This window comes from Emydura macquarii, unplaced genomic scaffold (assembly GCF_026122565.2).
Source record: "Emydura macquarii macquarii isolate MOO-44397 ecotype Brisbane River unplaced genomic scaffold, CSIRO-AGI_Emac_v2 contig_2636, whole genome shotgun sequence".
NCBI lineage: Eukaryota > Metazoa > Chordata > Testudines > Chelidae > Emydura > Emydura macquarii.
The window spans coordinates 14,245,502-14,263,889 of record NW_027132773.1 but is presented as its reverse complement, the minus strand read 5'-3'; the positions used below and the strand labels follow the sequence as shown (position 1 = coordinate 14,263,889).

General features: G+C 42.8%; 1 protein-coding gene across 2 annotated transcripts; it reads right to left on the bottom strand.

The window, feature by feature from the left end:
- Positions 1 to 5,373: 5,373 nt before the first annotated feature.
- Positions 5,374 to 9,554, bottom strand: LOC137163660 (arg8-vasotocin receptor-like). 2 transcript variants are annotated; one of them, XM_067563959.1, is made up of 3 exons: positions 8,639 to 9,554; positions 7,267 to 7,468; positions 5,374 to 5,692 (listed from the first exon to the last, which is right to left on the bottom strand). In XM_067563959.1, the coding sequence occupies exons 1-2, from the start codon at positions 9,552 to 9,554 to the stop codon at positions 7,269 to 7,271; spliced, it is 1,116 nt and encodes a 371-aa protein (XP_067420060.1). In that variant the 3' UTR covers positions 5,374 to 5,692; positions 7,267 to 7,268. The 2 variants fall into 2 exon arrangements, with proteins under 2 accessions (XP_067420060.1, XP_067420059.1); XM_067563958.1 differs by lacking the exon at positions 5,374 to 5,692 and having other exon boundaries at positions 7,167 to 7,468.
- Positions 9,555 to 18,388: the final 8,834 nt, after the last annotated feature.

Here is an 18,388-nt window from a genome sequence, read left to right as displayed (position 1 = left end):
AATGGGAAGAGGAAATGGTGATATCCTGCATCGAAACTCAGAGCTGGAGTCAACAGCAAATCCTCTCTTTCCTTTCTGAAGTGGAAGCATTGGAAATGTCAGTGACAGAATGCTTGAAGAAATACCTGAAGGTCGTCTTCAGGGTCAATTAAGTCATGGTAAGACCTTTTGTAGCAATAGCTGAGCCAGCAGATAAGACTTGTGGTTGTTTGGGTTTAATACAATTTGTTTGGAGTGTTTTTTTTCCCCATATGATACACAAAATGTTTTCAATACTGTTTTACTGTGTGTATAGTTCAACTTTTTAAAACCATGTATGTTTCTTGTACATATTTAGAAGTAGGATTGGCCCTACTAAAACTAACCAAAAGTTGTCATTAAGAACAAGATTTTGCCTGTAGCCCATGAGTTTTGTTAGACTTAAGAACTGGCTTGTTTGTCATCTACCTTCACCTTTGTCTACTTCTCATAACTCTAAGGAACAGTAGGAAAGAAGTCTAACATCACCACCTTCAACATAATTTCATAGAAACATTAAAGACAATCATTAGCGCTGTGAAATTATGCACATAAAATAAAGGTTAAAAGGTGACAGCAGTAATTCACTTAATGTTCCCCTTTAAAAATAAAACATCAAATTCCTATGTTGTGATCAACTTTAAGGTGCGTGAGATGTTGGCGGGGGAGAAGGAAAGGACCTATCTATAAAATGCAGCAGCAGTGTGGAACACAGGCCAGGCAGCCATTGACTTTAAGGGCGTTTGTAACCAGGGTGCGTAGGTGGCACCGTTTTGTACTTATCAGCGCATAACTCACCCAGCTGCAGGTCTCTGTTGGTATGTCTCTGTCAGGTCCAAAGTGGCAGAGCTTTGGCACCACAGCCAAAGCACACTTCAGTATTACCTTTTCCAGGCTATTAAGAACATAACATAAGAATGCACATACTGGATGAGACCAATGGTCCATCCAGCCCAGTATCCTGTCTTTCATTTGTGGCCATTGCCAGATGCTTCAGAGGGAATGAATAGAACAGGTAATCATCAAATGATCCATCCCATTGGCCATTCCCAGCCTCTGGCAAACAGCAATCACTGCCAGTCCTGGCTAATAGCCAATAATGGATTTATCCTCCCTTAACTTATCTAGTTCTCTTTTGAACCCCATTATAGTCTTGGCCTTCACAACATCTTCTGGCAAGGAGTTCCACAGGTTGGCTGTGCATTGTCTGAAGAAATACTTCCTTTTGTTCATTTTAAACTTGCTGCCTATTAATTTCATTTGGTGACAGCTAATTCTTGTGTTATGAGGAGTAAATAACACTTCCGTATTTACTTTCTTGATACCAGTCATGTTTTTATAGATCTCTATCATATCCCCTCTTAGTCATTTCTTTTCCAAGCTGAGAAGTTCCAGTTTTATTAATCTCTCATCATATGGAAGCTTTTCTATACCCTAATCATTTTAGTTGACCTTTTCTGTACCTTTTCTAATTTCAGTTTTTGGAAATGGGGCAACCAGATCTGCACGCGGTATTCAAGATGTGGGCATACCATGGATTTATAAAGAGGCAGTACAGTATTTTCTGTCTTATTATCTATCCCTTTCCTAATGATTCCCAACATTCCTTTTTGGACTGCCACTGCACATTGAGTGGATGTGTTCAAAGAGCCATCATTTTATATGTCTGCTCTCCTTCCTAGTCACCCCTCAACTAGCCTAGATCTTTTCCTTTTACCGCCCTCTTCATTCCTGACATTTGTTGCAGATGTAGTAGGGTGGGGTCACTTGGTTCCACAGGCTCTTCTTAATCTTCTTATGGCCAGTGTGGGGCCACAATTACTTTAGTGAAGGTCAGAAAATTGGGAGTTTTCTCTGTGGAAAATTTCTACTCTTTCGTGAAAAATCAAAAGCCAAACATTTTTCAGCCAAAAACTTTCATCCGAAAACTGAATTTTTTTATCTGAATATGCTGCTGCCAGGCCTCATGGGAGTTGTAGGTCAGGTGTCTCATGCCCTAGGAGTTGGGCTTCTTGGCTGAACTACATGTCCCTGATGCACCATAGTCATTCTGCAGATAGAAGGAAATGGGGGCCACAACTCCCATGAGGCACCATAGCAGCATTCCTGAACAAAAAAAATTGGGAGAAGGGGGAAGATTGTAGGACAAGTATAGAATTAAAGCTAGTTTATTGGTTAAGGAAATATACATGTGCTGTAAAGAAAGGCCCTGACTATAAAGAAGAAGAAGGTCTTGAAAAGAATAAGTCATAAGGCCAAAAGGAATGAAGTAGGGAGGATACCTGGTTCAAAGAATTACTAATGAGATTGGGGGAAGTTTCTAAAAAGAAGACCTCTAACCCATTGGGATGTGATTGCTGATGGCTTTAAATCCAACAAAGAGAATCTCTTTTAAAATGAGCCAACATGACCCTTCCCACCCTGTAATCTCCTATGTGAACCCAGGTACAATAAAAATATTGTTGGACAGCAAGAATGGACAGCATTCCATTGTTGGACAGCAAGGAAGGAAAGTTTTAGGAGAAAGGAGGTTGTAAATCTTATCTGGATTAAAAGTGAAAATAAGGGTGAACTATCCCAAATTGGTTTTTATCTGAAGTCAGTAACTGGCAATAGCATTACTTGTTTAAGAGCTGACTTTTTATACTCTTTAAGAGTTCATTGCTAATATCTGCCTGACCACCTTGGAGCCGGCCAACATGGGTCTAAGCACCCCTGGGTTTAGCCCATTTGTAAGTATCTTGATCAAATGCTTATAAATTTTTTGTTACTGTTTGGATATAGTAAATTGCTTATTAGTTAGACTTTTGAGGCATGTTTAAATTGCTGTTTGGTGATTTCCCATATTAATATTGATAATTTCAAATATTATTAATTGCAACAAGGGTATCACTTTTTTTGAAGAAAAGTGGACATTTTCTGCCAAAAGCAGATATCTTTCATGAAGAAAAAAATGTTTTTCAATGGAAATTTGGATTTTCACCAAAACAGTGTTAATTAAATGTTTTCAACTAGCCTTAACTTATTTACATATGTGCCCTCATGAAACATTGCTTAGTCTACTCCTGCAGCAACTCTGATAAATTCTACCACTCCTTGATCTGCCTGATCAGTGTATCTGCCAGAATGGGAAGCAAAGTATCAGAGGTGATTCTGCAACTGATCAGGTCTGTAGAAGATCATTGAACAGTGTTTTCACACTGTAGGTAGAGCTTCGAAGCAACAGTATACTGGTTGGTCCCACTAAATCAGAAGTACAGCTTGAAGCCCAGAGGACTAGATGAGGGGTTAAATTAAGTTCCTTGTCAAAATTTAGGTGGGTGATAACATTAATAGTGAACTGAATGGCATGGAGCAGTCACTTCAACATGAGGGTGAAGGGTCACAGCCTTTTCATTAGCAAACAGTTTTTTAACACTAGTACTTGAGGGAAGATAATGAGGCAATCTGGAGATTGTAGGCCAATCAAATTTCCCCAGGAGAAAAGCAGACAACTCTAAAAAGCAGCTGCTTAGGAAATAGAAGTGGGAATTGTTGTAATCTTGGCACTTCAATACTGATGGAATAATCCAGATGGTTGTTTTGTTCATTTTGTTTTTTCTGGCAGTGTAAAACTTGATTGTTGGAATTGTTTTGTTTTTCTATTATTTTAGAGATTACATTTGATTCTCAGGAAATAAAAACCTTGAGGAAAAACACTGTCAGTCTGACGGACTATTTTGGTTTTCACGTTACAGATGCTGAATCTTTGTTACCTACTCTTAAGTTTGGCATATTCGTTATCTTTGGATGACAACAGCATCTGAAATATTAAAAGTTAATACTGCTTCCAAATGGGCGGATAAAAAGGAAGCTTCTTCTGCAGGACTCACTGAGTTACTGTAGCTTGGGAAATCCAGTTCCACAAGATTATTTGTAAATCCATTTATGAATATGAAATGTACAGTAAAGCAGCCATCTGAAGTTATTCTTTTATATATGGCAGGCTAGATCCTCAGCTGGTGTAAATTGGTGATTGCTCTGGATCAGTGACCTGTCCTCTTCTTTCTTTACCACTTCCCCAATTTTTGTGTCATCTGCAAACTTTTTCAGTGGTGATTTTATGTTTTCTTCCCAGCCATTGAAAAAAAACGTTAAATAGGGTAAGGCCAAGAACCAATTCCTTTAGAACCCCACTGGATACATACACCCACCTGATGAGGATACCCAGTTTACAGTTACATTTTGAGACCTATCAGTTAGCCAGTTCTTAATCTATTTAATGTATGCGATGTTAACTTTATATTCTAGTTTTTTAATCAAAATGTCAAGCAGTACCAAATCAAATGCCTTGCAGAAGTCTATTACATCAACACTATGACCTTTATCAACCAACCCTGTAACCTCATCAAAAAAGTTACTCATCAAGTTAGTTTGACAAGATCTGTTTTCCATAAACCCATGTTGATTTGCATTAATTACATTACCCTCCTTTCATACTTTATTAACTGATACCCATATTAGCTGCTCCATTATCTTGCCCAGAACTGATGTCAGGCTGACAGGCCTATAATTACCTGAGTCATCCCATTTATCCTTTTTAAGAATTGGCACAACATTAACTTTCTTCCAGTCTTCTAGAACTTCCCCAGTGCTCCAAGGTTTATTGAAAATCAACACTGATACTTCAGCAAGCAGCCTTTTAAAACTCTTGGCTACAAGTTATCTGGACCTGCTGACTGAAAAATGTCTGCCATTAGTATCATTTGTTTAATATCCTCTAGAGACACTAGTGGAATGGAGTTTGATCATCACCATATGATGAGACTACTTCATCTGTTTTTTCTCCAAATACAGAATGGAAATATTTATTTAACACTTCTGGCTTTTCTTCATTATTATTGACAATTCTACCATTTCCCTCTAGTAATGGACCAATACTATTGCCAGGATTCTTTTGGTTCCTAATATATTTTAAAAACTCCTTATTGTCTTTAGCTTTGTTGGTCATAGATTTCTCCCTGAGCTTCCTTTATCACTTTTCTACAATCCCTAATTTCTGATTTATGTTCATTACTTTCATCTTCCCCTTTCTTCCATTTGTTATTTTTTAAATTATTTTTATACTTGCTTTCACTTCTCCTCTAAACCAAGTGTTCTTTTAACCAGTACAATCTTCTTCCTTGGTTGTGGGATTGTGGCTTTTGGAGCATCTAGGAAGATATATTCATTTTAAATGATTTCCAATTATCATTCACATTTTTTATGATTAAATTCTTTATCCTTGTCTCTGAGTTGCAAAAACAAACAAAATATAAACAAATACATGTCATTTAGGAATAGATTTTTCAAGGTTAATATTTTAAATGTGCCGATTATTATCTCTAGTTAATTTAAACTGACTGAATATGATACATGTTTTGCTGAAAATCCAATTGACAAAACTAATTACAGAAATATGTGTAATATATATTTATAATTCATTTTAACACTGAATATTTTGCTCTTATATGAAATTTAACAAGCTGCAATAAAACCAAGCAGAAAGGACAGAAACATACAACCAATGGGTTAAATCATCATGAGAAATCCTCTCTGGGAGCTGATTTCAATGAGAGTTGTAGATACTCAGAGGTTGCCTGTGTAGTCATCTGTGAGGGCTGAATCCTGGACCTTCACCACAGAATACTGGCATCTGCCATTTGAGATAAAGGAGAACTCCACTAATTATAAGTAGTACATTGTTATGAGCAGTGAGGCCAGCCACTAATGGGAAATGCAATCAGTACATACACATTAAGCCAGTGCACATCAGCTCACTGTAGATCATCGGCACTTGTCAGGAATTGATCTAGGTGTTTAGTATATTTTTTGTGCTTAAAACACCTACTAGTTCTTAAGATGATTGTTTAATAAATGGTATTTCTCTCATTAGGTCTTGGAATATTAAAACAGCAGCTGTCAAGTACACATTTTTATGGGTTTTTTTCTGAACATTTGAGAATGTTAGCACTCATGAAAATGAATAGCACTGATTTGGGCTAGACATAATATAGGCAAATGATGTGCAAACATCCCCAGAGATCCTTTGCCAATGCACTTCTGTCTTGGCCTGTGACAGACCTCCTAATATTCCGTTCCACATTCTTGAATAATTGCAGACGTTGAAAAAGAGAAGAAATACTTATCAGCATATGATATCCAGACATCAGCCAGCAAATAGCAATCTAGGTAAAGATACTGCAGATCCTGGGTAATTGACTAATTTCTACTATGGAGGTTAAATATTTATTTTCCTCCATTGCTAAGCCCATAGACTGCTATATGGTTTAGGAATGACCAGTCAAGCTGCCTGTCACAGATGCACATTCAGTGATAGCAGATAGGTGCTAGGAGACAGGACATGTCCGAATGCACGCTGCACAAATGGATGCAGAATTCTCAAATGGCTCAAGCATACCCATTGTGTCCATTTAGATAGGGTGCAAATTGACTGCACACCTGTCTGTGCACCAGGTGACTTGATAGAGAATCTAATAGTATGTGGTGGTTTTTTATTGAATATAAATGGGAACTACAATGAGGCCACCATTCTCCTTATACTGGAGCATTACCATAGTGCCTGAGCATTTGTGACCTGAGATGTTATCTGAACCTAAAGAAGATGTCCAGAGTTCCAAGGACAATGTATAAAGACACTATGACATTTAACTCCCCAGAACCTACACATATTTTGAAGTGTTTAATTAGACTTGGTCTTAATCACAGCTGATTGAGGATTTTAGTGACTTTCTGATGTCTTCTGAAGGTTTCTCAAATATTTTCCCCAGTCTCATTAGAATCCTGACCTATTCGTGCTTCAATTTCAATACTACACATTCAAAACTAATTATAGGATATGTCTTTCCAACAATATCACAATTTGTCATAACTCTTGTTGAAATCTACTAGTTGGCAATCCAAAACTAGAGAACAGAAAGCAGTTTTTGTAGACAAAAATGAATTATATAAAATAGCTCTACATATCTTCGCTGATAGCTATGTGAGTTCATTTCAATTTTATAGTTCACTTTAACTGTTAAAAGTCAGGTTTGCACAATACTGGAATTCTTGTAATGCAGTGTATGCGACAATATTTAAGAAAAATTTATTTGTACAGTGGATAATTTTTCAACTCACTCCATTCCTCAGATAACAAAGGACAGTGCTAAAATATTCACATGAACTTTGAATGTAGTTAATGTATAAAAGCAACAGAAAGAAGCTTACATTTATATACAAGTTATGTTTTCTTCTGTTTCCCTGTCTACCAAATTAATGCTTCCTGTTATCACAGATTCTTCCTGAGCTGAGATGTTTGTAGACTGCTTTTTGGCACAATATGGAATATGACCACAAAAATACATGTAAATCCATGGATTGGCACAACTATTCAAATTCCCCAGGAGCATGATAATGGTAAATGCTGGACCTGGAATGAAAGAATTGGAGAGATACCAGTATAAGACATTCCAGAAAGTAGTAATGTTCTTATGAATTGATTCTCTGTGATGTATCTGTTCTTAAATTAACTGACTTAACTGCTGTAGGATCAGTTAAGCATTTTGCAATAAAGAAAAAGGTAAAATAACATTAGGAGACTTCAGTTTATTCAATGTCTATAAAAAGTATTGTAATTCTGTAGTTATCTACAGTTTATAATACATTGTAGCTGCATATGTACAAGATGTATTTCAGAGCTAGATATTTTTGTATAACCCTTCTTACCCTGCTTTAAATCTACTTTAGTAGTTGCTTGTTACCTGAATCTGTGTAAATACTGTACAATCTCAGAAATGTATGCCTGTAGAAAGAATTTTTAAAACAAAGATCAGAACATGAGATCTTTTCAGAATACTGTTATTGTCTAATTTTGTCTCATTTATGTCCATCTTTGAACTTTAAACACCTGAACTTTAGAAATGAAGTTGCATGGAGAGTCTGTTTTTAACAAAAGAGTAGTCATATAATTTTGAAAACATTAATATTGTGGATAGCATTTTATTCTTTTGTATTTTAGGTTTGTTTTTATTGCATATATCAACCCTTATATAATTTGTAATTGTTCCATAATTTATTGAAGATATTTCACTGCTAATAATATTTCAATATTCAAAAACACTTCAGAGGTTTTATAGTGTTGCTGTTACAAATAGTAATCCAGAAATATCTATTTTATTAATTTGAACACTTAAAGTTAAAATGACATATTGCCTTTAATTTCCCTAATATATAAAACAGGTATTTCCATAGTCTATAAAATCACTAAATGTATATATTACTCTCTTGCTGGTACAGATAAAAGTTATAACATTTTGACTGTGTTGTTTACCAGTGATTAAATGCTAATTAATCTTGGTTAGCCTTCCCTGCAGAAAAAAAGCCTTATTGAAAACATGTGTACACACACACACACAAAGTAATCATTAAAAGGATTTTTGGTTGTGCAATGTAATATGTTACCATTCAATACCGTATGCAAACAAACTAGTCCTTCAAATTTAATTATACATAAAATGATTACACATATTTTACCTTAAATAATGGGTATTTATAAAGAGGAAATGCAGCAATATGATACTATCATATGAAACTGTCTTACCTTCAGTATCACTACTGGGGTGCCATACAGACCACAACTGTACAATGAAGAAAGGTGCCCAACACAGAACATATGCAACAACTGTCACCACTGTCATTTTTACAGTCTTGATCATAGCCTTTGAAATACAGTTAATTCTGCTTGCTCGGGATGGCAGGATTTGCTTCTGATTTATTACGTCAAATTCATTCCTTTTTTTCACATGTATATTCATTTGTATTATTTTGCAGATCTTAACCTGGCATATGGTAAGGACAGCTGTGGGAATGAAGAAAATAGCTACAAAAATCCAAGTCACATATGCCTTTGAGCCCCAAGGTTGGATGAATTCACCCCAGCATTCAAAGATGTCTGGAAATATTTCAGTCTTAGAAAAGATAAATACCTGTGGAAGACTAAAAATCAGTGATATAGACCAGCTGGTGCAAATGGCAGCATTCCAAAGAGCTGTTTTCTTGTGGAAAGTGACCACGGGATAGCATACGGCTTGATATCTGTCCACTGTCATGACCACTATCATGTAAGTAGAGGCAAACATGCCCACCAGCTGCAAATATTTGATAGTTCTGCACAATGCATCTGGCCCTATGAAAACATCTGTGACATCCCATATTAGTTGGGGAAGGACTTGAAAAAATGCTACCACTAAGTCCGCTATGCTGAGGTGAAGCATGAATACATACATCCCAGACAACTTCTTTCTTCTCCTCCAAAGTACCAGTATGAGAATAAAATTGCCCACAGTTGCTGTCATAAATATTACTCCCAACACAGCAATCTCTATCTGAGCTAATTGCTCCTCTCTTTCTGGTCTTCCAACTGGATCTGACTTATTTGTCAAGCTCAGGACAAGCTGAGGAAAAGGACTTTCAGTCTGATATGCATTAGCTTCCACAGGAAATGAAAAATTCTTCATAATGCACAGAAGCTACTTACGTAGCTGTTACTCACGACTCAGGTTGACAGCTGTGAAATACTGGTTAGAAAATATATCAGCACTGGTTCAGGTTTCAGTGTGTCTTGAAACAAATCTCTTCATGCATAAATGAACCTGAAGCAGCAGACCTGCATGTTGATAGACTTCTCTCTCCTGCTAGAATGAAAAAAGGCTTTATATAGTCTTCAGATAGAGCCTTATATAACTTCATAATTATTTGGTAGGTTGTAGTTGTCTTAGCCAATAGAAAGTAACTAATATAATTGGGATAAATATATAAATAAAATGAGAACCACAGAGGCTTGAAATAATCACATCTCTTATTTCAATGTGGCCAAAATCATACTTACATATTTTTACTCATGAGAGCTTTTCCAAATCTAAATGTTATGTAAACCATAACTGTATTCCTCAGTTTAGTAACTAGGATTTTACGGTCATAAATATTTACACATGGACGGAAAAGTTAGGCCCCTGAATCTGACCACATAGTCATTCTATCCTTCTTGGACCCCTGAGACAAAGACCATATCCTAAAAGCCGCAAACACAGAGAGAGATTTTTTTCCATTAATTTTTTTCTGTTTTCAGATCTCAGTCAACTGTTCTAGAAAAGAAGAGACTTAAATGGTTTAAAAATAATCCTTTATTGCAAGAAGACTGGATTCTTTTCTACTCAAAAAGAAAAATAACATATGGAATAAATTACATCTATTGGGACTGCAAGCCTGCTGATACTTTAATGAGAGGGAGTGAGTAGGAGAGGAGAAACATTCAGTGGCAAATCCAACTGATGAAGAGGTGTGAACAATATAGGCATCTATAAAATCACTTCTAAACTCCAGTCCTCCAACCTGTAAGGTTGTTTAATTTTAAAGTAAACTATCTAATCTTTTTCTCTTCTCTGTGTGAAATTATTTTGATGGTTTGAAGAATCTTGTCTATGTATAACTTATGAATTCTGTTTTATACTTGGGACTCTCTGTAGCTGTATCAGATTGCATACTCCATTTTGAAAGTGGGGCTTGCTGCCTTTTCAATTGTCTTTATGCCTCCATCTTGGACTAAATTCTAAGGGGTGGTGTCACATGGCTAACAAAGTCTTAGTCTACACTAGCAAATTATGTCAGTGTTACTACATTGCTCAGGGGTATTGATTTTCCACACTCCTGAGCAACATAGTTCTACTGATCTAACTACTGGTATAGATAGTGCTATGTTGATGGAAGGGCTTCTCCCATCGACATAGCTACCGCCTCTTAGGGAGATGGAGTACCTACACTGATGGGAGAAGCCCTCCCGTTGGCATAGGTAGCACCTTCACTGAAGTGCTACTGTGGCGCAGAGCTCCGCTGCACCTTTGAAGTATAGACAAGCCCAAAGGAAGGTTTTTAAATGTTGATTGTCTATTTAAATGGAGCAGCCTTGCACAAAGAGATGGCTACTCCTAGAGCAAACCAGTTTTTCCAGTCACTAGAGGGTATGGCAACTAAGGTTGTATTCATTTACAGTGTTACAGTGGTGCAGCTGCACTAATGTATTTTAGTGAAGATGTGACTACACCAACAAAAAGTTTCTTCCATCAGTATAGTTAATCCACCTCCCCAAGAGGCGGTAGCTATGTCAATGGAAGAAGCTCTTCCATTGACATAGCACTGTCTACACAGGGGGTTAGGTTGGTATCACTATGTCACTCAGAGGGGTAGATTTTTCACCACTATAGGTATAGATATATGTATATAGTTATATACAGATATATAGTTATAAATATATAGATAGTTATACTGATATAGGTCTGTAGTGTAGACCTGGCCTAAGCAACATATCACCTAGTAAGGCTGATCAGTGAGTCACCTGACAAAGAGGGCTGGAAGTTATAAAAGAGAGGGTCTCTCACTGGCTGTTTTGGACAGAGAGGGAGGAGAGACCAGAGACACTCCATGTTCTTGAGGAGAAGTCATATGCAGAAGGACAGGAAGTATCCTGGGTTACTTAAAGGACTTTGACCTACACTTAAAGAAAGCACAGAGTGGTGAGGAAACTGAGGCAGAGAAATGTGTACAGGTGGTATATTTACTATTTTTGTTTAGACCTGTTTAGTTCTTGTGCTAGCTAAAGTAAAGAATGATTGGTTTTGAAACCCCTTAAAAAGTCAGTGTATTTATTTGCCTTCAACTATATGAGTTGAACAGCCATGGTAAGTCTCCAGCCATGGAGAACTCTGCCTGGGTTTTGTGTGACAGTGATACTATGATTGTGATCATTTCCCCCACTTTCTCTATTGGTATGAATTTTGCATACAGTTAGTGACAGAAGGGGATAATAATATATTTATTTAAACTTATCTCTTCTCCCCAATCTTTCTTCTCAGTCCCAAAAGACATAAATGGGTTTACAAGAAAACTGAAGATGAATTGAAACATACTGTGTGCCTTCTTGCCAAGGGTTTAGGTATGCATGTTCTTGTGACTGCAGGATGGGACTGGGGCCTGGTCTACACTGACAATGGAGGTCAACGTAGCGCGGTTTATGTCGACCACCTAAAATATGCGTCTCCACTGGCATGTCAGTTCCGTCGACCTAAATCGTAGTAATATTAGACTTAATAAAACCACCTCCACAAGTGGCATAGTGCTGAAGTCGAATTCTATGGGTCGAATGAGTGTCAGTGTGGGCAGAGCGCAATGTACATTGACTTCATTGGCCTCCGGGAGGTGTCCCATAATGCTCAGTTCTGACCATTCTGCACATTTGCAGTCTGCTGCATTGTGGCCATGTAAACAGGAAAAAGCTCCTCCTCACAAATTTTTGAATTCCCATTTCCTGTTTGGTCAGTGTGGAGAGAGCTTTCCAGCCCAGCTCATGGTGACTGCACGCCTCAAATGTGCTCCAGCCTGGAATGGACCAGAGGTCTTGGATCTCATCGGTCTGTGGGGCGAAGAGTCTGTTCTGGCTCATCTCCAAGCCAGCAAAAGAAATTTGGATATCTACAGGAAGATATCTCGCGGCATGTTGGAGAAGGGGCACAACAGGGACGTGCAGCAGTGCCACGGTAAAAGCAAAGAGTTGAGGCAGGCTTATCAGAAAATTAGGGAAGCTAACAGCTATTCTGGCTCCTCGTCCAAAACATGCCGCTTTTACAATGAACTGCATGTGATTCTCGGCAGAGACCCCACCACTATGCCACAATGCAGCGTTGATACCTCGGGGAAATCTGAGTCCAGGATAAATGAGGACGAGTCCGGGGATGAGGAGGATGATGAGGAGAACAGGGGGAAGGCGAATGTGGTATCCCTTCCTCCTGAAAGCCAGGAACTGTTTGCAATACAGGAGCAGTCCACTCAGATACAGGAAACCGTGACTGACCAGGATGCCAGGGAAGGCACATCTGGTGAGTATGTACTGTAAATTGCATGTCTTTGGTTATATCTCCTGTCCAGAATCTTGTACCAGCAGGAAAAAGTGGTGTGTGTGGCAGTGGAGCTGTGCTTCCTCATACTTGGTATACTTAAGCACTGGGTTCACTCGGAAAAGATTATTTATGTGCACATGGATGCTCTGAGAATCCTCCATGGATATATCCAGGAAGCTTTCATGTAGATGCTTTGGAATGCTTTGCAGGTTTCTTGGAAGGGCAGCCTTATTTATTCCATCACAATAGGATACTTTTCCCTGCCACTCTATTATTACTTGTGCAGGCATCATCATGGAACACAGCATAGCAGCATAAGAACCAGACCTGTAGCTAGATGCTTGGAGAAAATCCTCCCTCTCCACCTCTGTGACCCTCAGTAGGCTGATATCACTTATGGTTACCTAGGGATGATGGTGCATATTTACAGTAGCTGTCCAAGAAAGTTTTTTAAAGTGTTTGTTATTGCACATCTGGGGATGGTTTCTTGGTTCAGCACACTGCAAATCCCGAAGCAGGACATTGTTGCTATGGCCCTTGAGCATCCGCAAATGGGTTACCATTTTTTTACTCCACGGGTGCTTAACCCATATCCACCCCTCACCCTTTCTGCCGCCTGTTAAAAGCCTGATCAATTGGGAGCCCAACATCCATGCTGCTCTAGGGAGCATGGACTTGTGCAGCATGGGCCCTGGGGATTTCCCTAACATAAACGCATTTGCCCCTTACTTACCAAGGCTGAAATGACACTCAGACCCCTGCAATAGTCAGACAATGGTATGCAGTTGTAGCCTTCCCTTGGGAATGTTCAGGGGACTTATTTTTACATTGTAACATTGCTGTTCGACCATGGGATGAGTTAACAATGGGTACCTTGTGCTTTGCTTCCCTCACAGTGGACAACGTGACCTTCAACACACCATCCCATCTCATACTCCTGCAGAACGCCTGCCGCAGATAAGAAAACGGAAAAAAAAACCTGGGCTGACATGTTTAATGAGCTAACGAACACCTCCATGGCTGCTGACACAGAACTAAGAGCATGGAGAATTTCATTATCTGACAAACTGAACACGGACATGGACAACAGGGAGGCAGCACAGGACTATGGGCATTCAACACAAGAAGAGATGCTGCATATAATGCATGATCAGTCAGATATGTTGAGGCGTCTGGTTGAGCTTCAGAAAGCTCAGTGGCAAGACAGACTCCCTCTACAGCCTCTGCAAAACTTTGAGCTTACGCATTCTTTCCCAGCCCCCACTCCAAAGTGCTGTAGGAGGAGGTTGAGCAGGGTGCAGTACGTGCTGCATTCCTCACTGGTTGAGGCTAGCAGAAAGAGTCGATGCCTCTTTAAGGAGTGAGGACGTGTGATTCTTTCATGTGTGCACAGCCAAAATGGGCTCTGTATCCCTGACCCCACAAAATACATGCGGAACATCCCATTTTCTTCCATTTCGCCCCTCTGTGAAGGATCATCATTAAAAAAAGTACTGCTCTACAATTCATTACTCTTTATTTATTGATTAAAAAGGGAATAAAGGGATGGGGAAGTGAAAGGGAATGGATCAGAGGGGGAAGGTTGGGGGGGAACATACAGCTTCACATTCCATTACCGTTTGTTATTGATAAGGAGGGAATAGAAGGAGGGGGATTGTACTATTTGTAATCCGGGAAGTAGGCGGGGTTGTGCCCACTGCTAAAGTGCTAAAGACTCCTCCCTTAAGGGGAGGAGTCACTGGACCCAGGACACAACTAATTTCGCAGGACAGCTAATGAAAAAAGGAGTGAGCATCGGGGTCACAGGGTCAAATGAAGGGAACCAGAAAGGGACACCGAGCAGAGAACCCTGGATAGCGGCCACTGCTCCTGGAAGGTGTCAAGGGAGCCAGCGGACACTGCCCAGAGGAACTCTGCCCAGATGCGTGAATGGACAGAGGAACAGAAGTAGGCCCCACAGTTGCAGAGCACCCCCCCCCACCCAGCCAACCTCCATCTCCCTGGTAGATGGCCATTTTGGCCAGGACTAGGAGGAGGTTGACGAGGAGGTCCCGCGACTTTGTGGGGCCACAGATGGGGTGTGCATAGATGAACAGGTATGGGGAGAAGTGCAACCAGAACCTCAGCAGGAGGTTCTGGAGGCGACAGAACAGGGGCTGCAGCCTGGTGCACTCCAAGTACACGTGCACCAGGGTCTCCCTCACGCCACAGAAGGGGCAGGTGTCGGGGAGAGGGGTGAACCATGCCAAGTACATGCCCGTGCTCACGGCTCTGTGAAGGAGCCACCAACTGATGTCCCTGGCGGCTGTGGGGTCAAAGTGGAATAGAGAGTGGCCCACTGGGAGTCCTCGTCCTCCACAGGTGGTATTAGGTCCTGTCATTTGGTGTCAGGGCGGGATGCGAGGGTGAGGAAATGGAGGGTATGGAGCACGAGTGTGTGCAGATGGTCCCTCAGCACAGTTTGGAAAAGGACCGGCTTCAAGTTGTGCAGCCAGCCCGGTGCATGAGGAGAGGGCAACTGGGGGGGCTCGCAGGGCCAAGGCCCAATGGAAAGCACCAGAGGGCTGGGACTGGGGGCAGGGAGCGCCCTCTCACAAGACCTGCTTGAGGTAAGCCCGAGCAGTGGGGGGGGGGGAAAAGGCTGGAGTACGCACCGGGGGGTTTGAAGGGTGAAGAGCCCCATGCGCTGAGCTAGCTCATGGGGATCCACCCAGTCCCCCTGGTCGTAGTACAGGAGATCTCCGACCTTGGTGACTCCTGCCAGGATCAACCTCCGTTGCACCAAGGAGGTCTCCGCCACCTGCACACAAAGTTGGGGGTTGTGTAGAAGGGGCTCCACTAGGAGATCCTCCCCCTCAGTGGCCGCAAGGGTCCTGGAGGCCGAGACCAGCCTGGTCCTGGTAGAAGACCGACAGCTTGTAGAGGTCTCGCGTAAAACCTCTTGGATGGAGATAAAGGAGCTGCTGGTCATATCAGAGCCCTCAGAGATGGTGGAGGAAGGCGTGTGCCAAGTGGCTCCATGCCGGACTACCTGCACTGTAAAGGAGTCTCTCCAGGGCCTGGAGGTGGAAAGTGCGGACCTGGTGGCAAAGGCAGCACAGGTCCTGCCATCCTTCCCCCAGGGGGAGACTCAGGATCCCTGCAGAGACCCAGTGCAGTCCTGGCCAAAAGAACTCCAGGATTGGCCGCTGGAGATGGACCAGGAGTCTCGGGGTGGAGCCAGGGTGTTGAGCCAGTGCCAGAGCATGGACAGGACTAGCTGGTTGAGCATCAGTGCCCTCCCCCAAAGGGAGAGGCACCAGAGAAGTCCTGTCCATCTCTGCAGCCGCTCAGACACCCTGCCCTCTAAATCTTGCCAGTTCTCCAGCAGCAAAGGATGGGTAGTGGAAAGGTAAACACCCAGATAAAGCAGCGGACCCGTGCTCCACCGGATGGCTTGAAGCACAAGTGGGAGAGAGCTCGTCTGCCACCCGCCCCTACCATCAGGCCAGAGCTCTTGACCCAGTTGACCCTGGCAGAGGAGGCTGCCGAGTAGACAGCCAGGCAGGCCTCCAACTGCACCAGGTCGCCTGGGTCCTGGACCATGAGAAATACGTTGTCAGTGTATGCTGACAGGATCAGCCTCAGCTGTGGTTCACGGAGCACCAACCCCGCAACCTCCGGCGGAGCAGACAGAGGAAGAGCTCGATGGCCAGAGCGTTCAGCTGGCCTGACAGAGGACAGCCTTGACGCACTCCTCGCCCAAAGCTGACCAGTTCGGTCAGGGTCCAGTTGAGCCTGACCAGGCACTCTGCGGAGGCGTACAGCACTTGAAGAAAACCCACGAAACAGGACCCGAAGCCAAATGCCCGCAGGGTGCCCAGGAGATACCTGTGGTCCATCCTGTCGAACACCGTCTCCTGGTCCAGGGACAGGAGGCTGAATGACAGACCATTCCTATATCCAGGCTTTAGAAGGTCCTGGACCAAATAGAGATTATCGAAGATGGTGCAGCCCGGGACAGTGTAGTTGGTGGGGGGAATGTAGCAAGGTGCTGTGGCCTTCCTCCAAGCCTGGGCCCGAGGACAAGCTGCAACGCCTCCTCTGGGCAGATCAAGGCCCTACAAAACCCCCCCTGCTGGGGAGCTCAAGGCCCCGCAAACCAAATACCACTGGGAGCAGAGGGGTGGAGCCAGGATAGGAAGGGGAGGTATAAGAGGCCAGCCTAGCAGCTCAGTGAGGGGGAAGCTCCTTCCGGAGAAAGATGTGCCTTCCCTGAAGCTGCGGCCTAGGCCTGACCCAGGCCTTGTGGCAGTTCAGACTGACTAGAGACTCCACGGCCTGACTGGGTGGCCAGGCCCTACTGACTGGATCAGGCTGCCGGGTCTTTGTGATTGGGAAGGGCCGCCAGGCCCTGGTAGCTGGGAAGAGCTACCAGAGACAGCTGAATGGGAGGAATCCCTTCAGGTCGGCCATGACCTAGAGGAGCTGCCCTCGGCTGACAATCCAAGGCGTTCACGGACCTTCCACCAGCCAATGATGAGGGACTAGTAGGACTCCCACTAGCCATCTATCCTGAAGAGTCAGAGGCTCTAAGTACCAGGGTTCAGGGTGGGAGGAAGTAGCCCAGGGGCAACCGACTACAGTTGGGCTGAGCTTGTGCTCAAACCAGTAAGCGTGTTGTGGCTGGAGCCCCGCTGACTCAGTGGCAAACCACTTTGCCACTGATAGGGCCCTGGGGTGGGACACAGTGGAGTCAGGTGGTCCTGCGTCCCCCTTCCCTAGCCACCCCAGGAGTGGTTGGCTCCTCTGAACCTGCCTGCCAGAGAATACCAAGCTTACCAGCCCCACCTGCCTGAAGTCTGGGGGCTATACGCTACTTTGCCTGCCCCGCCCTACCCAAGGGCCGGGGGCAACAGACTGCTTGCCAGCCTTGCCTGCCTGAAGGCCGGGGGCCATAGACTACTGTGCCTGCCTCACCTGCCTGAAGGCCAGGGACAACAGAAAGCTTACCAGCCCTGCCCTGATCGAGGGCCGGGGCCTATAGACTGCCTTGGCCTTTCCCGCTCTGCTCGAGGTCTGGGGGCTACAGACCCATCGAACGCTAGCTTTTTCCCGCCGTAGACCAAGGTGCTGTAGCCTTCCTCAGAGCCTGGGCCCGAGGAAAAGTGGCGACATCCCTGCTGGGCCACACGCTTACAGGGATGGAAGGGGGAACGGGAACGATGGGTGAGGGGGAAGGGGGTGAATAGGCTTGGTGGGGGATGGGTAGGAGATGTGAAATGAAAGCACAGCACAGATAAACAAAGCACATTACTGTTGTGTCTTGTTGCAAAAGCAGTTTTTCAATGCTTTCCTGAGATGCAGCACTCTGCAATTGGCTCTCAGCGTTGCAGTGGCATCTGGCGGCTCAAAATTTGCAG

What these genes read in the sequence shown, in the direction of transcription:
- LOC137163660 (XM_067563959.1), bottom strand. Translation starts at nt 9,554, where the DNA reads ATGAAGAATTTTTCATTTCCTGTGGAAGCTAATGCATATCAGACTGAA. An exon ending in CCCCAGTAGTGATACTGAAG is followed by an intron (nt 7,469 to 8,638) that starts GTAAGACAGTTT and finishes CTTTCATTCCAG; the next exon opens with GTCCAGCATTTACCATTATC.